Below are 21,131 nucleotides of genomic sequence, written 5' to 3' on the forward strand. Positions count from 1 at the left end.
ACTAATAATATGATAATTAAAGTTGAAGCTTAACTGCCTTAGAAGTAAAGCACAAAACAATGGCTTAGAGTCAAAATACTCTTAGTTATTTTAATCCTACATGTGGTTTAATGGCACAGATTGTCACATAATTACAGGCATTTTCTGATTGATATGTGAGAGTTCCTGTCCAAATAGAACCTCATGTTTTTTTTGATGACATCAGTCTAAAATGCTTGTTGTGCATGAATGACATAGAAAACACAGGTAGTGCTTGAAATATCACCGATGCCTCTGTTCTATTTAAGTGTCCCAGTAAACCGTGACAGTGAGGCAGTGGACGTGATATCAGGGTCCTGGAACTGGGACACACCTAAATGCAGAACAGCCGTAATTACTGGTATTAATTATACCTGTGCTGTTCGTGCTGTCAAAGCCTTATTATAACTGAGCTAAATCAACACGCCCATGACAGTCTTAACAAAAACTGAACATTTAATGGCTCACAATAGTGGTTATAATATCACTGCTGTGCTGTTGTGTTGACTTATGTGAGTCAGTAGTGTGGGATAAAGGTAACTGTTAATTGCATTTGATCGTACAGGTTTTGGTTTGATCGCAGTAGGTTTAGTCCTGGATATAAAGAGACTCAACTGGCAAACTTGCGCTTTTGAACTTTGTTCAGTCCGTCTTTAGCAAAGTGTCTTTGAAAACAGCAGCTGGCCCGGATGGCCTATCAGCCTTTGTGTTAAGAAACTGTTCAGAGGAATTATCTGAGGCATGGTTTCCAATTTTTCAGAGCTCAGCCTTGTGTTGTGTTGTCCCACAGTTCTGGAAAATGTCTACTATTATTCCCATTGCAAAAACTGCTGTCCCGGCGTCTTACAAAGATTATAGACCGGTGGCTTTAACGAGCTTGGTCATGAAATGTTTTGAGAAAATAATGGTTGCTAGGCTTAAGGCAGAGGTGTTCACGTCCTTAGATCCATTACAGTTCGCTTACAGGCAGGGATTAAGTACAACTGATGCAATTGTTAGTTTAACACATCTTGTAAGTAAGCACTTGGAGAATACTCATGGCTATGCACGCGTCTTGTTTGCAGACTTCACCTCTGCTTTTGATACGGTCTGTCCATACTTACTTGTGCAAAAGTTGAAAGATCTAAACATAAGTCCATCCTTGATAAAGTGGTTCTTTTCTTTTCTAACTGAGAGGTCACAGCAAGTCAGATTCAACGGCTCCCGGTCTGCTGTTAGGTCCAGCAGCACAGGGGTGCCCCAAGGAGCTGTAAGCTCTCCCATTCTTTTTACACTATATACAAATGATTGCAGGAGTATCCACCCGAACAACAAGATTATGAAGTTCTCCGATGATACAATAATATTAAGCTTACTTACAGTGGACATGTGTCCATCTGCATATTTCAAGGAGGTGGCTTCTTTCCACTCCTGGTGTGAGGATAATCACCTCATTCTAAACTCAGTAAAAACAAAAGAGCTCATTTTTGACCCAAAACGCTTGCTAGATCATGACTCGGTCGTCATTGGTGACAGTGTGATTGAACAAGTGGAGTCTGTGAAGTATCTCGGGGTGCACATCGACCACCTCTTAAAATGGAATGTGCATGTAGTTGAACTTTGTAAAAAACTGTCTCAAAGACTTCACTTTCTTAGAAGGCTCCGGTTGTTTGGTGTGAGCCCTAAAATAATGTCTTGCTTCTACAATGCTGTACTGCAGAGCTTAGTCAGATACTGTATTGTTGCCTGGTTCGGCTCCCTTACTGTTCAGTGTAAAAACAAAATTGAGAGGCTTGTAAAAAAGTGCAATGAAAACCATAGGCCTAAGGGATTACCCTTCCCTTCAATCTATCTTTGAATCTTCAGTTCTGGCACAGGCAAAAAGCATCATCAGTCAGCCTTTTCATTTGTTGCATAAAGAATATGAACTCTTGCCTTCAGGGAGGCGCTATCGAGCTGTTAGGCACAAAAGCAACAAATTTAAGTTTTCATTTATTCCAACTTCTGTCGCCTTGCTCAACAATAACAGGTGAGGGGCATTTTTTGGTTGCTCGGGGGTGATGGGTGAGTCACCGTGTTAGAGCAGATATTTATTTGATTCATGTTCTTATGTGTGGCTTGCAATTATCTTGTTAACTACCTCAGCACATGCACTTTGAATGGGCAGCGCAACATAACCTATTATCCAATACTGGCACTTCGAAGGGACATATATAATATAAGTCTCAAACTCTTGTGCAAGCACTTTAATTTGGGAGGTGCAATAATCAGTCTGTCGGGTACTGTTCTGTATTTATAAACTGTTCTTAGAATCTGCACTTGTACTTTAGGGACGGTGCAATACTCTGGACATTTGTTTCTGTTGTAATAAGGTAGACGAGCTGCTGTTGTCCTTTGCGAATGTATGTGTTTTTCTCTTCTTTTCATCAGATGTGAGCCCAAGACAAATTTCCCCAAGGGGACAATAAAGTTGATCCTTATCCTTATCCTTATCCTTAACTTGCCACTGTAGCAGTAAATATTAAGAGTATAGAAAGCTGGAAAAGTGAAGTCTGTACTGCCCATCTAACATCGTTGTAAATCTGTTGATTTGGTCGCTTTTCTGATACATTTCAAGGACACAAAGCATGGTCACTGTACCCTGCTCCAGTGTCTGAGTGTATCTGTACTGTATCTCTTCCTGCTGCAGTCTGAGCCCTAGAGAGTCACACTGAACGACAGCTTGTAATTGAAATGCTGGATTAACTGATGCCATCTTTATTTCAGCCCGAAAGGAGTGTCTTTGATGCCCTCTTAATAAAGCCAGGCACGAGACGTCGTCTAATCTCTCAGCTGAGTGCAATCAAGTTTACATGGGGAAGATAAAAAGACAGGAAGTTATTCAAACTGAACGTGCACGCATGCATACAACCTGGGAAACAGGGGTGTGATAAAATCAGTGTCGGGAAGCAAATGAGCATGTCTTAATCTACATATAGGGAAGCACCCAGCGAGTCTCACACAGGTATGCTCCCTTTGCAATGCTACACACTCAGGTTGGAAATTAAATATTCATGTGTTCAAACAACAGATTTGCAGCTGGTTAGAACTGGACTGTACTCCGTTTGTAGTCCCTGTGATAAACTAAGTGCTCTCATGTACTGACCCATTTTAAGATGGTGCCCAGCAGCTGCTGCAATCTGCCCGCTTTGCTTTCAGTGACATTAATCAAATTAAGACCAGTGAGTCAAAAGAAGCAAAATGGCAGCATGATTAACTTATGCATTTTAAGACACATTAGGTGAAAACCTTCAGAGTCAAACGCAGGTCTGGTCATGAACCCAGACAGATGTGCTGTGACAGCCACGGAGAAGAAATCCAGAGAGAGGAGGGAAGAACATTGGTAGGCCAAAAATGTTCATCTCATTTATTGGAGACAGTTAAAGGAAAAATGGTTGAGTAATTCTAGAGTCACAAAGCCAAGGAGGGTTTCAGGTAATCTCCTTATAAAAGCTTCCCGAATACTCTCCTCTGTTAGCGCTTGGAGTGCGGTTTCCCTCAGGCTTAATGTTGTGTGTCTCAACGGGAGAGAATATAGTCTGAATGTGGTGATGGCTGCAATGGCCCCAGGATGGAGACGTGTAAAGATCAAATGATGCTCATTAACAAAACATGCAGGCTTCTGTTGGCCAGAATACACAGCTAGATAAAAGCTGAACCTGTGGACCTATGAGATACTCACGGACCCTAAGTGAGGTCTAATAGACATTACATTTACTGTGCCCTCTGAACTCTAAACCGTTTCTGAGTGTTTTTTGCTCCTATCACATTTTTACTGACTTTGGGCTGAGTTTTGCTGCAATATAAAGTCCTGTACCTCAACAGCACAACCATGAATAGAGACAGAAAACTCAAAAATATCTTCTGTGCAATAAAACACAGCTTTAGTGTCATAAAATATAAAAAGGAACCGCTCCAAATTAGCTAGATTTTTAAAATTTTGAAATAGGACATGTGGAACAAAGCAATTATGATAAAATTTACATTCTCAAGCTCTGATTTTATAAGTTTTTCAGACAGAGAGCACATAACACATGATTAGTTCGAGGTCTGTCACAAAGTTTCAAATCCGGCAGTTTATGGTTCCAACAAAAATAACAAAACATAACATTTTGGCAATTTTTTAAAAAACACGATATGCCTCTTAAACCCGCGATTGGGTTTTGGGGTTCAGAGGGTTAAAACCAATGAAGACTGAAGACTCTTTCATTAGGATATACTTAAATTATATTTTCTTAGTGTGTTCATATTGTTTGTGTTTCCATTTGGTAACAGAATATATTTTTCTATATTTTTAGCCACACAAGCACATGGCATTTGGAATGGTTGTCTAATTGTCAGCCGGTTGATCAATCTCTTTGGTCCACATCAAAATATTTTAATGGTCATGGCATGGATTGCTTTGCATTTGGTTCTGACAACAATGGTCCCCTGCTGATGAATCCTCATGACTTTGGTGTTTTCTTTTGGCAGCACCAGCAGGTTGACATTCGAGCTTTTGAATGAGATTTCTTGCCAAATATTGGATGCATTCCTGTGAAACTCACCACAAATATCTTTTTTTTTTAACCTCGGGATGAACTACAATAACTTCAATCATCTACCAGCATCAGCAGATTGAAACTTGAATGTGTCCAGGATTTTGAAATATGACCAAACAGACCAAGCACCAGCAAAAAATGAAATGGTGTAATGCTGGCATGTTAAGCTAAGATGTTGAACATGGTAAAATTAACTGTTAAGCTATGCATTTTTGAGTTGATGATGGACGGATTTCATTTCCCGTCTTACAGATATGACAGAGGTATCAGTTCCTTTATAATTCTTGGGAAAAAAAAGTGACGCAGTCCTTTAAATTGTGATGCGCACTTAACAATATCAGGTCGTATATATCGGGTAAACAGATGATATTCAGAAAACTTGAAGATTCAAAGAGGAGCTACGACAGCCCTGCAAGTCTTGTTTAATTCAAAACCAAACACAAAAAGCAGAACATTGGCAACATTGCTAAATAATGCACATGGCTCCAGAATGAGACACACAGGGACAAGTCGCAGTGAGAGTACTTATAAATAATGATCAGGATCCTTTTCTCTGTCTGCTGTCGTGTGGTCACACCTCATCACGTATGCATTGACTTCTTCTTTTTTTCACTCCCTTGCACCTATCACTTAGCACTGCAGCCTCTGTGCCAAATGACATTCAATCAATAGCAATAATGAGACTCATTCGCATAAACTGGAAACTACAAATAATCCAGATCCTTTGGGTGTTTTCTGTCAAGGTGGTAGTCAGCAAAAGGAAACAATAATAGCTTTTCAGGGAGAAATACATTTGCACTCATTATTCATATTCTGTGACTGACAGCTACGGTAAATCACTGAAAAGCACAGTCACATTTAAATACAAAATATGTGTATATTTAGTATTATAGAGCATGGATCCTTTCAAATGTGAACTAAAGCAGTTGCAAAAATATACTGAGTTGATACACTTTACATGCATACAGTGCTACTGCACAACTTGTGTCATTATGTTTAAGTTTTAATGCAGCTGAGTTAATGTCTCAGACTGTAGTGATGCTCTATTTGGATTTCTTTTACAATGCGAAGCAAGCAGGAGGTTCTGCTTGTATTAGACGTAGCATGGTTGTGACTGTATCCTGTAGCAAATGTGCTAAAACGCAAGTTAATATTTGAAGTATAGGCTGTTTGGAAATGGTGTGTGAAGTGTTAACGCTTTGATAAAGAAGAGTGCGTCTCAGCAAAACTTGCCAAACATCACAGTTTCTCCTCCCCTGAGAGTGCAGGTCTGTTTCTGCTTCTTCCAGCAATAAATCAAAACTTAAATGGAATGCTGTCCCAGCTCCAGCTTCAAGCAATGCAGGCTCACAAAGCCAAACAGTCCTGCACTCACTGCCAAAGGGTTCCCTGATGAACACAGTGCTCATATGACAGAGGAATGATGGGATGTTTACCAGTAGGATGGCAGAAGTGTTTTTTTTCTTTTTTTGTGGAAATCATGTTGTCAGAGTGACCCACAACGTCCAAATTTTTCATGCCATGAGCAATGATAAAAATGTTGACTATACCTGCTCACAACAGCATGCAGCACAATTCATGGACCCTTTTACCCCTTTCTGACTTAATTACCATGAGAGCATGGAGGAGAAGGTTGTATCAGAGCTAATTCAGGTGTAAAATGTGTTGCATTCTCCACTTAAGTGAATCATAATTGCTCTGGTAATTTGTGCACCAGTTACTGAAACAAATAGTTCTTTAGGATAAAAACATAGGCAGGTTTTTCTTTTTAATTCACTTCAATGCTTCTCTGATTAAAGTTCCAGAGGAAAAAAAACCCCTTAACAATCCATTCGGTAGTAGATTTATTATACATGAATTGCATAGCCCGAGGCTAGTCGGCCTAACAGCTCTCTCAGGCCTGTTTAAATTGTAAAACACAGCGCCTGTCACGCTTTATTTCCCTTTTTCCATTTTCCTTTTTTCCATGACATGCTACAAATAATGTCTCCCCCTTAAATAGGGGTTATGGAGAATCTTAAGCTCAGTTAAATGACATATACACAGTGCAGAGATGCATTAAAGGGGCAAAATGAAACACAATGGTGGCCATTAAAGTGCACGTGCATATAGGAGAAGGTCGGTGAAATGCTGTGTGTTTATGGACACATTCATTCAAGACTATAGGTGCAACCAGGCATAAACATTTCACCTGAAAACACATGCACTCACACTATGCTGGGTGCAGCAATTGTCTGTCATTTAAAGGTGGTATAGTGGCGCTATCATCTGGACAAGCAGTGTATTACACCATTTAGGACTGAGGGACGGTTCTCTTTGTCCATTTGTTTATTATCGAGCTGCTTTAGGCTGGTTGTCAGAGCTTGTCTCAGCTGTTTTAGGGTGAAAGGATCCTGGACAGATCACCAGTCCATCACAGAGATAGTTAACCATACACTACAAGTCAAAAGTTGGAACACACTTTGATATTCAGTGTTTTTTATTAATTAGGGTCCGAAGCACCGATGGTGTCAAGGACCGGCGGTGCAAGGGCACCGACGGTCCCAAGGCACCACGGCCATTTTGAAATACGTCTCAATTTTTGCACATTTTCAAAAGCTATATACTCAAACAGGGTAACTCCGACAGAGCTGAAATGGTTAGAATAGTAGGGAGGTTAAGGCCAAAAAGTAGGTCATGATGCAAAGATCCCCTTTTATATGAAAGGACCTTAGTGTCATACAAATACATTTATCCTAAGACACAAGTGAGAACACATTTTGTATTAGAAATAAACAAGTTCTTTTCAAAAATGGCTGCCAATGCGTCATAAATACTCTAGAACTCATATCTTTGCTTCAGTTTGGAACCGGCAGCCTTTCCATACATGCAAGTGTGACAGGCAAGAGAGCTGGGACGGTTTGGATGGAAAGAAAACAGGGGAGATGGCTGGATCGTGTGACTTTGTCCTGGGATGTAAAAAGAGTGGGAGAGGAGGGTTTCAGAGTGGGCGAGTGATTATGAAACAGTCATGCTTGCGATCCACACCGGACCACATACTGGATATTGAGAAAAGCATTTGGCTACTGTGCTTGTCGGGCTGAATCTCACAGCTTTTAAAAAGTGAGGGACGGTCCTTGAACGGGTTGAAGTTCTTCATGTTCCAGCCAAAGTGTTCCAGCCGTTAACAGCGATAGCTATATACTCAAACAGGGTAACTCCAACAGAGCTGAAATTTGGCTAGGATGTACTCCAGGCATGGGTGTACAAAAATTAGCAAAATGCTCCGCAAAACTCTGAGGGTGTGGAAATAACGACCCCTGGATTTTGACAATTCGCCATCAAACAGCAAATGCTGTGTAATTGTCCTGAACATGCTTCAATCTGCATCAAACTTAAGATATGTTCACAGTCCTGTCCTCATGACATTCACATGCAAAAATATAGTCTCAGTCATACCGCCACCTGGTGGATAGAAGGAAATGCTCTATAACTAGCCTGTACATGCGCTGATCTACCTGAAACTTTACATGTGTGATCACAGTCCAGTCCTCATCAAATCCATGGACCAATATACACTCTCGGTCGCAGCGCCACCTGCTGGATGGACATGAAAAGCTCTATAACTAGCCTGAACATGCTCCAATCTACCTGAAATTTTGCATGTGTGATCAGATTCCACTCCCGATGCCATCCATAGGCCGACATACACTCTCGGTCGCAGCGCCACCTGGTGGACATGCGTGGATTCGCCGACCAGCAACGATGCGAAGTCCATCGCTGCTTGCAGCTTTAATTTGTATTATTTTCTACATTGTAGATTAATACTGACACGTTTGTGTTTACAACATAATTCAATATGTATTATTTTATAGTTTTGATGACTTCTATGTAGAAAATAATTAAATAAAAAGCCCTGAATGAGAAGGTGTGTCCAAACTTTTGACTGGTAATGTATGGCCAGTTGAAGGTCACCAATTATCCCCATTGTGTTAGCTACATATACACTTTTAGTGGGGTTTATAATATGCTTAAATGCATACAAAGGTACATACACGTGTTCAAATTTAACAGAGGCTACTTTTGTCTCACTTTTTTCTTATACAGTCAAAGTTTGGGCACCACAATAGGACTGCCAATGACTATATTAGGTTCCTATGTTCACACAACATATTAAATGGATATAACAGACATTTAGGCCATGCAAAAACAGACTTAATAATGCAAAGACAAAAGCCATACAGTTCTAAACAGTTGGGAAGCAAACACCATCTACTGACAGGCCTGGAGTCTTTTCAAGGGTGGGGGATGGTCTGGGTGTGGACATGTCTGAAGTCAGGACTCAGAAGAGTTGTTGGAAAAGTTTGGTTCTCTAAGATCAACAGATTATTTTCAAAATGATACACACACACACACACACACACACACACGCATATATATCCATGCATTTAAAAGAACAACATACTCATGTAAAACTACACCCCTACAACACTCTGCAAACATACTGACTTTGTGTGAAATAATTAACACATTTAGTCTAAATAAAATCAACAAGAAAAAAACTGTCAAGAAAACCAAGATCTTGATGTTTTTTGTGATTTAGAAGGTGGATGAGTTTAGATCTGGTTTCAATTTTAGGATGGGGTACTTAATAATGATAACACCATTAATATATCTCTATATAAAAGCACTCTATCTGTAATAGCTCCATTGAGCTTAGGTCAGGATTTCAGACAAATGCTTAGTAAGTATTCATGAGTGAATCAGTGAATCATGCACTGATTGCGAAAAAAAGTCCCGATAATCGCAATTGCCTGTCAGTCAGCCCCCCCCCCCCCACCCCCCAAAAAACGAGGTCTACGTGCGATACGTGTAAGCCACAGTTTTGACATGAATCAGGTTTATCAGCGTTTCTTTCATCATGCTTTGTCTTGTCCAACTCTGGGTGGGTGTGTCTTTCAATACTGGATGCGAGGGTCGCTGATTGCCCAAGTTTTATCGCTTGATTTCTCATTTCACTGTCAATTATTGGGAGGAAAATGTGAAGTTGCAAAAGTTTGGTTAGGGGCTGGTTGCCTGCACCGCTTGGGGGTCTGGCCTTTGCCTCCTCTTCAAAGGGCCACAAATGTTACCAGGCAGGACGGAGAGCTGAGGACGTGAGCTGCAGCCTGATTGGCGGAGAAATGCGGTGGGCGGGGCCTCGTGGCTTGGGTATTTAACGCTTTGTTCCATTGTTGCACAGTGTATTTTCCAGCTGGTCTGACTAATAAGAGGGGCGACCCGCTGGAAGAGGATACCATTGCACTTTTTTTTGTCCTTTGACATTCGGCTCTTAGTTTTTTATCCTTTTAAAGATGTCTTTTTCTTGTGATCAGTCTCTGGATGGCAGCTTTCCTCCTTCCCCAGCGGAGGACCGGGGATCCCAGCGGCTGTCCTGGGGCAACCTGCTGCAGAGGCTGGCCGAGCTGAAAGGGATCAACCACAGGGTCACAGCAGACCAGTGCTGCAGGAGTGAAACTGGTGAGTGTCTGGGGGTGAGTTGTTGTATTTTATTTAGCTTGTGCACGCAGTAACAAAGATTTGCTTTATAATTTATTTTGAGGATAAAAAGAGAGACTGTCTTAACAAAGGGGATGGGAGAAATAAGCTTTGACTGTAGCCCAACCCCCCTTTTTAATCACCAGAAAACTGAATAAGAAGTTTACACTGCGTCCTCTACTCCCAGACTACATTGTAACCTGTCCTCCTTTGTTTCAGGATCCATGGCAGACTTGTCCCTGTCAGATTTGGACAGCAGCTTCCTCTGTTATCCCCTGGAAGAGACGCTGGCAGCAGACGTTGTGGCCACTATTGCACAAAGTCTCAACAATGCGTCACACGTCTTGGACTGCTCCAAAATCATCCTACCAGACTGTCTGCTGCACAACATCACTCAGGAGCTGCTCCACTTGGCTGTCAGTGAGCCTTGTGGCCTCAAAGGAGCACTCATCGACCTGTGTGTGGACTGGGGGGAGCAGGGCTCGCTATGCACTGTGGACCAAATAGCCGTGGATCCCTCTCTGGTTCCAACCTTCCATGTAACACTGGTCCTGAGACCCGAGTGCAGTGGGTTGTGGCCAAAGGTTCAAAAGCTCTTTACAAGTAACAAGTCCCCACTGACATCTGCAACGCCTGCGAGGCATCACAACACCCTGAAGCTGAGTACGAGCTTCAGGGCTATCAAGAGGAAACTGTACAGCTCAGGGGAGCTGCTGATTGAGGAGTGCTGCTAAGAGCTCCCATCTCTAAGATGAACTAAACTCATATGAACTGTGAAAAGAGGCTGGTGGGAGATGCATAGTTGTTTTTTTTAAATACACCAATGTACTTGTCAAAACACACTGACAAGATGGTAGAGAAACAACAATCTTTGTCTGATGGCAGCTACTGACCTTCTTGCAGGTGACTTAAAGACTTGAGTTTGAACAAAGGTCTGTTTTTCTATGAATGTAAAGTCACACCTCTCAGGGAATGGCTATTTGTAAGTCAAACATTATCACTTGCAACTTGTGTTTTGTACTTTTTAACAACTTGAAGATGAAAGAATAAATTATTTTCTTTTACCTTTTTGTGTTGCTGAGTTTTCTTCATCTTTGTCTCATATCCACACATCACAGTATACAGAAAAAGGACTTTAAATACAAAACTAACAACACAGTATTTTACCATTTTAGATTTATCATCCTTAATTTAACATATAATCAATCTGAATATTGAGGACTTTTTCGTAGCTCTTATTGGAACTATTTGTTTATTCAACTGTGAGTAGCTCCTCCATTTTCTTTTTCAACATCACACTAAAAAACATGCATCCTGCTTCGAGTTCAGCTCATTTTGTTACTGCTCCACACAATATACTCAAAATCTGCTTAAAAAAAAGTGTGGATTTATGACACAAAAACATGTGTTTGTCTGTGTGTTGTAAAAGACAAACTATGCACCAGTCAATCATTGGACAAATTTAATTCAAAGAAACCTTTATACAATTTTAGCATGTTAATTTAATAAATATGGTTTACTTTTATTTGTGCAACAATTTTCAATAATAATGATCAAACAGGCTACAAGCAAATCCACATAATGGTTTTTGTAAATGACTTCAATAAACCCTGCACTGTTAAAAGTAAAATGAATATTTACATTGGTAGGAACTATAAAAATTACACACTTTTCCTTGCGAGTGGCTCAGACACCTGTCTATGAGAAGGCCATGAGGTTTCTCAAAATGTTTAAGGAGAACAAAAAGACCAGGACAGAGAAAGCTAATCTTAGCAGCTTTGTTTACCGTTCAAATAGACAACAATGATCTTACTTTCCCCCCCTCGATGCCCGGCGGACTCTCGGCATGGTAAAGACACTAGAGTAAGATAACGTCAGCAGTCAACTCAAAGCTTCTCACAGTTCTACAGGAAGTCAATCTACAAGTTGCAGAGAGGTTCCCTGATGAGGTCTGCTGCCCACTGCACGTAAGGCATTTTTGATTCTCTTGGTTTGCTGCAGAAATATGCTCCAATTTGAGTGGGCTCCGATCGATTTCTTCTAATTAGATTCAAGTACTGACGAACCTGAGAAAAACAAGAGAACCAAAGACAGTAATTCAGCTTCACCTTTTGCACGATCTTTTGTTGAGTTCAGACACTTATGCTACTTCAAAAAACATTCATATTCACGATCACTCACCTTAAAATAATCTGATTACACAAATAATCTTGCATGTTTTATCAATTTATGGCTGCTTTTTTACATTTCCAATAAATGTTTGCAAAAAAATACGATGTCTTTGTCATGAACTTCATATTTTCATTCATTTCAGCGCATTTTTGAATTAACTTGATCTTCAAGATTGACGAGTGACCAATCAATTCCCATTACTGATGTATTTTTCTTGTTCAAAGTTCTGTTATTAGATGGTGCTGCGGTGGTGATCAGGGCCGCCTTTAAAAGCACTTCTTGTAAAGTGCTTGCGGGAAACTGACATCTGAGACACTGCACATGACGCTCGAATATCTTGTGTCAGTCCCAGCTTGCAGCAGCATTACCACGCCACGCTAAGTTTATGCACAAAACTAAATGCTCGCTGTGCTAGATTAAAGTGAATGTAAACAGCAGCCTAAAAGTTTGGACTCAATTAATGGAGTGTATGTGTAAGATCTGTAGATAAGCACACGCAAAACCCCCCTTAGTCTTTGCAGTTCATGTGCAGTACACAGTAACAATTATACTGTAAATCCACTGTGATGTTTGTAGCAACTTACCCATATGTGTGCAAGTGCTTTCTAGCCATCCAATATAACCTGAATCTCAGATAGTCTGGAACAGCTGGGAGTCCCCATTCTCTGTGCTCTTTGGTACAACTCAGAATCCCCAAAGTAACGAGCACGATAGAGTAAGCCTTCCTCTGAAAGTACAAAAAGACAGTATGTCAGTGCTGCAGACAAAAATCATCTGTCTTTAAACCACACAATCCAGTCACTGCACATTAGCTGCTACAAAATAAAAGTGTTGAATTACTCCCTTAGAATCTGTTGTAATTAAATCCCAATGAACACACCACATTTAGAAAACAGGTGAATTAAACATGGCTACAGAGTTACAGCACTGCAAACTAAATTCATCAAACATCAACTGTCATATGTAAAATTGGACAGTGTAAAATAGTAAACCTGCAGCTTAATATATAACTGTTTGGTGTAGGCCTGCTGCTGACTCACTTTGCTGCTTCTCCTTCCAACAGTTGTTTCTGAGGTTGGAGATGTAGTCTTCTTCTACGCTTCTTTCGACATTCTTTATGTTATTCCCAGAATATTCTTCATTGAAACGCTCCCCCACGTAGAAAGGCACCTTCAGGTTTGATGTATGCCTTTTGTGGATATGTCCAGCTGACCTGATGCAGAGAAGATATAAAAATAATTAGATTAGATTCAACTCTACTGTAAAAAAATAGCACCATTAAAGTGCATTATTACAGCATAGAATATACAGTATGCTACAGTATAAACAGTGTGGACAGAGCACTATGAACACAATAATAAATGAGTGTATTGATGTAGATACAGTAGAATAAATAGGTATGAGCAGTGCAAACAGTATAAATGGGATGGATGGTCTGTCACGCTCACACAACCCCTAAATGCTCTCCACACAGTAAAGCACTTACGGGCGGTAGCTAAGGCTGTATGGAGGCTGGGTGACCATCATCTGGCTGAGAGCAGAAACAATGATGAGAATTAAGATGGGCATCAGCTGGACAAACAGAGCCAGGCCTCCCTGCCCAGAGACAGAAAAAAAGAAGAAACATTTGATTATTGTTTATCTCGGGTCATACATCAACTGGTATTAAATTCAAGTATAATTAAAGTACTACAGGCAGGACCTACATCTCTCTGTTGTTCTCGTCGTTCTTGCCTGTTATGATGTGCAAAGTGCATTCTTCCATTTCTGTAAACATGTACATTACCTAGAAACAATTTAGGAGAAAAAAGATAATTGATGATGTAGAACTCAGAAGTGCTTCGACTTTAAACCGCACAAAATCAAGGATTAAGTGTAACTTTTCAGCCAAGTTAATGACACCATGATGATTATTACGCACACAACCAGACAGGAGGACATGCTTAGGACACGTCACAAATTACAAGGTAACATTCACTAAACCATGTCATTTGGGAAGACCAGTCTGGTTTTCAGGACAGTACCAGCGGTTTTAGCAAAAAAATTGATAAAATGACTCCTGCGCAGTCTGTATTTCAACACCAGCGAACATCTAAGAGTAAACAAGACGAGCCAGTCACATTTATTCAGCTGTGAATCTGATAAAACAATCTCCTCACGTGTCAACGATAAGATAATGGTGCTGTAAAGTTAGCCTCCGTTTGCACTGCAATCAACCTGTGGTTTTAGCTTGCGGAAGATAAGACGACAGGGTCAAAAAAATAACTAGATTCACAACGCTGAACAGCAGACAGAAGGCTTTGGCTCACTGCCCCAATCCAGAGAATGAGTGCTGATAAGGGCTGACAAGAGACGCAGCACAGAAACTAATGGTGATTGTGACACAAACACCGCTGACTGTAACTGCTCAACTGACGTCTCAGGGCGTCAGCCGAGTCCAAAAAACATGCCTTTTCTAGAAAATTCAATGAAGGGAGACAAGTGGAAATGACAAAAACTAGCTGAATGGGTTCATTTTCATTCCGGCATGATGAGTAATCTATAAACTTTTGGAAAGCCATAAGCCAATCTAAAGTTTTCGACATACCTTGGAAAATTGTGCAATGGAAAGACTAGTAATTGCATATAATGACTGCCAGGAAAGTTGTTTTATTTACAACAAAACAATTACACACCTGGTTGTTTTCATGGCAAGAACACTATGCAAAACGACAAACTGCTCTTGGGTCTCTATAACACTGTTCCAAAGCACAGCAAAAATCCTAACTGACACTATATTCATCATTCATCTACTTACTTGATGGGAAACCTCCACCAAAGAACATGTTGAAAAGGTCCTCGGGTGAGATGTCTGCTTCGAAATCACGATGGTGTCTGTGTCTGGTTGGGTGCGTTCTCTCCTCTCCATACTGATCGTACTGCCTTCGTTTGTCAGTGTTACTCAGAACAGCGTAGGCATTACCAATAGCTAAAAGACACACAAAATAAAATGAAATTTTGCACTTGTGTTCCTGTGTTCTCCAGAGAACTGCAACAGAGATAACTTTTAATCTACCTTTAAATGCCTCTGTGGCTCCAGGTGCATGATTTTTATCTGGGTGAAATTTCAGAGCTAGCTTTCTGTAAGCCTTTTTAAGATCCTCTTCGGAGGCATTCTTTTCAACTCCCAGAATTTGGTAGTAATCTTTACAACTTTTAATCCTGCAGTAAAAAAACAACAGCACAGAGTTAGCAGACAAAAAACAAACAAACAAACAAGCACTGAAAACACAACATATGGTGACACTTTTGAGACATTAACGATAATGAATACCTAATTAACCCTAAAGTAATGATACAAGCAGGCACTTGAATGTACATGCTAACCTTGTGATGCTTTACAAATGGTTGCAGTCAATGTCTGCACTTTCAGTGGATTTCTGAGAATACTGTTCGCTCTCTGAAGTCTCATAGTGAACATCTGATCAGTATAAAGATTAATTCAGACATAGCTATGTAACCTTGCTTCATTTTGTTCACTTGATTTTTCCATTTCCAAATACTCCTGTCACTGAAGATGTGTTGACAGTGTGCTGACTTAAAAAACATTGGTTTACTATTCAAATCTTTTGTCTGGCATTTCTCTTGAGGTTTAAATTACTCAACTTATTTGACAACTCCAGCTGAGTGAGGTCAACAATCTTGTCTACCAGCATGATCATCACATCACAGTAACAATGGTATTTTTCAGACTATATCCCAAACCTGTTCATTAGATGGACTTATCTTTAAAAAGATTCCTCATAAATAATTCAGCATTAGTAGCCAACATTCACTTTGGTCAACATTACCCAGCCCTACTATGTCATGGGTGTCACAGTGCATTTTTACTGAAGCAAAAGATTATATCAACATGCACTGACTTTCTGACAGCCTCCAGCTGCTCTGCTGTGTATGATTTGGCTGATTCGGTGGCCCCCCGTGCGGACGCATTAGCTTCCTCTCTGTCGCCGCGGTGTCTCATGGTGGGTCCATCTCCGTTCACAGGACTGCCATTCTCATCTGGAGGCTTTCCATTCTGCGCTAACGACTCCAACAAATCTGTAAAGATAGTGTGGCCATATTACTCAAGTTAGCTATCTGAGTTTATGTTTCCCAGTTACTTAATCCACTACCTTCTATAGTGAGCTAACGGTTAGCATTGTAGCTGCTACAAAGTACGTTTAACAACACCGTGAATGCCTACTTCGAGATACAATCAACAATTTAAGACAATAAGTAACCAAATACAATCCAGAAGCTGAAGGTGGGGGCTGAAAAAAACTACAAATACCAGCGTCACTTGGGAGCAGCTGTTGTAACGTTAAGACGGTTGTGCTAACGTTAGCTGATATGGTTTCACAGCAACGGCCCACCACCCGAGATAAAGTCACCGCCTAAGCAGACGCGTATTCGACGTACTTTTGGCCTGATCTGTCGGAAATAGACGCTGTGCCTTCTCCAGAAACTTCCTAGCTTTGTCCGGTTGGTTGTTGCTGACCGCATTTAGGGCTATTTTAATGCACCGCTCCGCTTCGTCCTTGTTTGAGTCCATCGCGAAACAGCGGAAATGTTTACTTGCCCCGAGACGCGCGGGGATGACGTTAGAAAGTTATATGTCCCGTAAATAAGTCGTCACGACAGTTAGCTAGCCTCAAGCGTGCGCTTCACTTCATTGATTCCCGGAACAAAGTCAGTTTGAACACGAATGCTTAGTCTCATAGGTGTTTTTTAAACAGTGCTTTTATCTTTGTTTTCATGATAGTAGCAGACACTTAATGCATCCTGAGCCATTACAGGATCTTCTTTGAAAGTCAAAATGACTTTGGCAGCAACGTGTAGCAGGTCAGTCACATCTGTCAAACGTGCTATCCTGTGTTCTGTGACGAAAACCTCCCTGTTGTTTTCAGCTAACAACTCAGTTCCAGCTGACCAAGGGAAACAACCATCAAAGAAAAGATGGAGAAAAGGCCACAAGAAAGTTCTCATAGCTGAACATCTGTCCTGGGAGGAAAGGCTGGCTGATGTGGTCACCCCTCTGTGGAGGCTGAGTTATGATGAGCAGCTTGAGCTCAAGCAAAAGAACCAGGAGAGGATACTGTCTCAGCTTTCACGGCATCTTTTAGGTGACTTCCAGCCACATTCGTCTTCACCTGACAGATGTAACCTCATCTTTCCTGTCCTTCCTATTCTGCCATCGCCGGTTAGAGATGGCTACCGCAACAAGTCTACATTTTCTGTCAACAGAGGAGTGGATGGAAATCAAAAGACTGTTGGCTTTTACGTGGGCACAGGCAAGGAGGGAAACATTGTCTGCATCAATGGAGATCACCTGCTCAACATGCCAGAGAAGCACAAACTAGTAGCCAGATGCTACCAGGACTTCATCCGCCTGTCCTCGCTGGAGCCTTGCCTGCAGTTCCACACCGGAGGTCACTGGAGAGAGGTCACAGTGAGGACCAATGCAGAAGGCCACACCATGGCTATAGTGTACTTTCATCCACAGACGCTTACCCCAGAAGAAGTGGCTGTCCACAAGGCTGAACTGGTGGATTATTTCACACATGGTCCAGGATCAGTGTGTCAGCTGGACTCCCTGTTCTTCCAGGAGAGCGCCATGACTCGTTGCACCCACGAAGAATCACCTTACCAACTTCTGTATGGCAGAACACATATATATGAAGAGGTAATGCACACTAAAGTTCAGAAACTTAGTGAGGGGCTTGACATAACATAATCTCTTGTCCAGCTGCAGCATATTATTCATTTTTGTCTTGACACCAGCTGTCAAAAAAGTTTAACAGCTGCATTAAGTGGCAATCTTACAGAAAGAGATTGGATGGAAATCAACAATTATCAGCAGAACTTCTCTTTTCAAGCTACTGTCTGTAGTCTGACAACCACATCTGCACATCTTAAACAATTCAGTTAAGAGACTAAACTATGAAATGTCAGCATGACCCACAAACAAAACCAGAGAACCACACTGATTCAGCATTGTACTGCCGTGAAGTTACAGGACTCAAAATTCATGCAGTGACAAGACCATTCTGAATTTTAGTTTATCAGAGTGAACACTGTCAAAAATATTATGCATGATACAATGTGATGGCACATTTTCTTAGAACCTTCCCACCTGGTAAACATCCATGTCTTTCAAATGCATTAAACAGATTAGTAGTTTTGTAGCACAAGCAAAGGCCACTCAAAAGATGACATTTTTTCTTTATGTTCTCACAATGTGTGGTGCAACACGACTGCTATAAAACTGATGCATATGCTCACAGGTAAAGAAAAATGAGTGGCTCCAGTTCTATGTATGCTTACATTTGCCTTTTGCCATTTATAGGTGCTCGACTTCAAGTTCCGCATCTCTGCTGATGCCTTTTTCCAGGTGAACCAGGCAGCTGCCCAGGTGCTGTATGGCACAGTGAGAGACTTGTGTGTCCCTGACCAAACCGGAGGACAAAAAAAAGTTGGTGGTACTCTTCTAGATGTGTGCTGTGGAACAGGTGCTATCGGCATCACAATGTCTCCCAGAGTGGACAGAATCATCGGTATAGAGATCATAGAGCAGGCGGTGGAAGACGCTACACACAACGCAGCTCTTAATAATGTACTGAACTGTGAGTTTATCGCTGGGAAGGCAGAGGTGGTGCTTCCTGGTCTCATGTCTCAGCTGAGCTCTGCAGGCAGAGGCCTCACAGCTGTGGTAAACCCTGCTCGAGCTGGCCTCCACCACAAAGTGATCCGTGCTCTACGAAACCAACCTGCTATCCGTAGGCTACTTTATGTTTCCTGTAAACCAGATGGAGAGGCTATGAGAAACTTCAAGGAGCTCTGTTGTGCTCCCGACCCGAAGAAGAAACTCACAGGAGAAGCATTTTCTCCAATTCTGGCTGTGCCTGTGGACATGTTCCCACACACTCCTCATTGTGAACTGGTGCTACTTTTTGAGAGGTAGCAAATGCTTTTTTTTGTTTGAAATTGTGCTTTTACTCTTCAGCAACAGCTTTGGCTACTTCTGATAGCAAGCAGACAGCTGAATAATGGTGTTCTGTATACTGGATGACAACAGAAGTGTTTGTGACCACCTACAATAATCTTACAGCCATAGTTCATCCATGCATGTTGTTTGCATTCACCTACTTGATAAGACCTCCTTTTTTGGTATGCAGGGCCGTTGCTCTGCTCGGACAGATTGTGGTTTATTCCGAAATTTGAACAGTATAATAGTGAAAACTGTGAAGTGCCTTGTAGCAGCTGTATTTGGGCAGCAGGTGGCGCCATTACAGCTTCTTCACATCAATCCATTTTCATAAAAAATCTCAACATCTGTTGCACAACTTTTGTGTGAGCTCATCCTGTTCATTTCCAGTTCACTGAAGTTCATAACACAATGAGTTACTGTTCAGTATCAATATTTGTTCCAGAGAGGTTATTCATGTTTATGTGAAGTCATGCATTGCGACAAAGTGGCCTTGACTTGAAGATAGTGGGATTTTTTTTTTCCTCTGTGGTGATGATTTCATGCATCAAATCTTTTGTGCCAACATCAGCAGATGGACAGGGGAATGAACTTTTAGGTTGTTGGGTTCAAATCTGCACATATTTCAGTCCTTTCTGCTTCTGTTCTTGTAAACTTTAAATGGTTCACAGTACATTTCTATGGTGTATTGGCCAAATGATTTATTAAAAGATGTATAATGTCACACAATAATCACATTTTGGCTACATAGTTTTTAAAAAAAAGTCTCATTCATTTCACATTAAGATGTTTTTGTCTATCATGCCTTTGACTTTAATTGTTTGCTGATTTCAACATCTGGAAAAAGTAAGTTTTGTTATTTTGGGGGGGCTAAACTATGTGCTTAAATAAAGGATGCAAAAAGTTACAGACAATTACATTACAAGTTTTATTCCAACTCCTTGCCCGTCTATTCTGCCTTTGATTACCACTGACTGCTGATTGCAACATCTGGAAAAAAAAGACGTTTTTCTGTGCTTAAATGAAGGAGGCAAAAAGTAACAGACAGTAATGACATTACAAGTTTCACACCTCTGACTACCACTGACAGCTGATTTCAACATCCAAAAAAACCATTTTGTGTATCCTTTCTACTGGAAAATGTTTTGCATCTACCAAAACTTTGAACATTCTGGCCACAGTTTACAATCATGATGTTGGACTATACATTTGAAGTTGTTCACCAAAGCTTCCAAAGCATCAGAAATTACCACTAAACTTCACATTGTGCTTAAATAATGGATGTAAAAAGGTTACCACAATAATTATACCTCAGCTGCAAAGTTACACACCAACTCCCCCTGATTTTTCTCTGTTTTGCTATGATACTTTTTGTCTATTCTACCTCTGACCACAACTGACTGCTGATTTCCACATCTGAGATAAATTTTTTGGTATCTCTGTTGGATAAAGTTTTGCAAAAGTTAGAACACTCTGACCACAGATTCCAACTATGAAGCCAAACTACACTTTTGAAATTATGCACAGAAGCTTGAAATGCCTCATTGTTTTGAAGAAAGTGCCTTTAGTCTGGCAAACTACCAAAGTTGAACATTAAAAAAAAGTTCACTATGCATTTCTGTGGTTTACTGGCCTAATTGGGTGCATAACAGTCACATTTAGGCTGCAAAATTTCACACCAGCTTCTACTTATTTTTGTCTCTTTCTGTCTTTTAATGTCTGAGAAAAAAAAATTGTGTATGTGTGCTTTCAACTGGAAACTGTTTTGCATCTACCAAAAAGTCAGAATGTTCCCACAGTCTAAAAGTGTTCACTGAAGCTTGCAAAGCGTCAAAGAAATTAGTACCGAATTCCTCACT

At 40.8% G+C, this 21,131-nt stretch overlaps 3 protein-coding genes across 3 annotated transcripts; 2 read left to right on the forward strand and 1 right to left on the reverse strand.

Moving 5' to 3' along the window:
* Positions 1-9,779: 9,779 nt before the first annotated feature.
* Positions 9,780-11,158, forward strand: LOC110963945 (DNA damage-inducible transcript 4 protein-like). Its single transcript, XM_022212480.2, has 2 exons — positions 9,780-10,076; positions 10,314-11,158. The coding sequence occupies exons 1-2, from the start codon at positions 9,911-9,913 to the stop codon at positions 10,826-10,828; spliced, it is 681 nt and encodes a 226-aa protein (XP_022068172.1). The 5' UTR covers positions 9,780-9,910; the 3' UTR covers positions 10,829-11,158.
* Positions 11,159-11,539: 381 nt separating this feature from the next.
* On the reverse strand, positions 11,540-16,881 carry dnajb12a (DnaJ heat shock protein family (Hsp40) member B12a). Its single transcript, XM_022212435.2, has 9 exons — positions 16,707-16,881; positions 16,169-16,346; positions 15,322-15,467; positions 15,064-15,234; positions 13,973-14,052; positions 13,753-13,862; positions 13,307-13,479; positions 12,851-12,993; positions 11,540-12,160 (listed from the first exon to the last, which is right to left on the reverse strand). The coding sequence occupies exons 1-8, from the start codon at positions 16,837-16,839 to the stop codon at positions 12,872-12,874; spliced, it is 1,113 nt and encodes a 370-aa protein (XP_022068127.1). The 5' UTR covers positions 16,840-16,881; the 3' UTR covers positions 11,540-12,160; positions 12,851-12,871.
* Positions 16,882-16,929: 48 nt separating this feature from the next.
* Positions 16,930-20,191, forward strand: trmt2b (tRNA methyltransferase 2 homolog B). Its single transcript, XM_022212423.2, has 2 exons — positions 16,930-17,970; positions 18,634-20,191. Exons 1-2 carry the CDS (start codon positions 17,104-17,106, stop codon positions 19,246-19,248), a joined length of 1,482 nt encoding a protein of 493 aa, XP_022068115.1. The 5' UTR covers positions 16,930-17,103; the 3' UTR covers positions 19,249-20,191.
* The last annotated feature ends 940 nt before the right edge of the window (positions 20,192-21,131 follow it).

This window comes from Acanthochromis polyacanthus, chromosome 15, assembly GCF_021347895.1.
Source record: "Acanthochromis polyacanthus isolate Apoly-LR-REF ecotype Palm Island chromosome 15, KAUST_Apoly_ChrSc, whole genome shotgun sequence".
Taxonomy (NCBI): domain Eukaryota; kingdom Metazoa; phylum Chordata; class Actinopteri; family Pomacentridae; genus Acanthochromis; species Acanthochromis polyacanthus.

Coding starts and splice junctions, on each gene's coding strand:
- LOC110963945 (XM_022212480.2), top strand. CDS start 9,911: ATGTCTTTTTCTTGTGATCAGTCTCTGGATGGCAGCTTTCCTCCTTCC. Junction 10,077..10,313: donor GTGCTGCAGGAGTGAAACTG/GTGAGTGTCTGG, acceptor CCTTTGTTTCAG/GATCCATGGCAGACTTGTCC.
- dnajb12a (XM_022212435.2), bottom strand. CDS start 16,839: ATGGACTCAAACAAGGACGAAGCGGAGCGGTGCATTAAAATAGCCCTA. Junction 16,347..16,706: donor TCCGACAGATCAGGCCAAAA/GTACGTCGAATA, acceptor CTATCTTTACAG/ATTTGTTGGAGTCGTTAGCG. Junction 14,053..15,063: donor TGGTGGAGGTTTCCCATCAA/GTAAGTAGATGA, acceptor AATTGTTTCTAG/GTAATGTACATGTTTACAGA.
- trmt2b (XM_022212423.2), top strand. CDS start 17,104: ATGACTTTGGCAGCAACGTGTAGCAGGTCAGTCACATCTGTCAAACGT. Junction 17,971..18,633: donor GAACACATATATATGAAGAG/GTAATGCACACT, acceptor TGCCATTTATAG/GTGCTCGACTTCAAGTTCCG.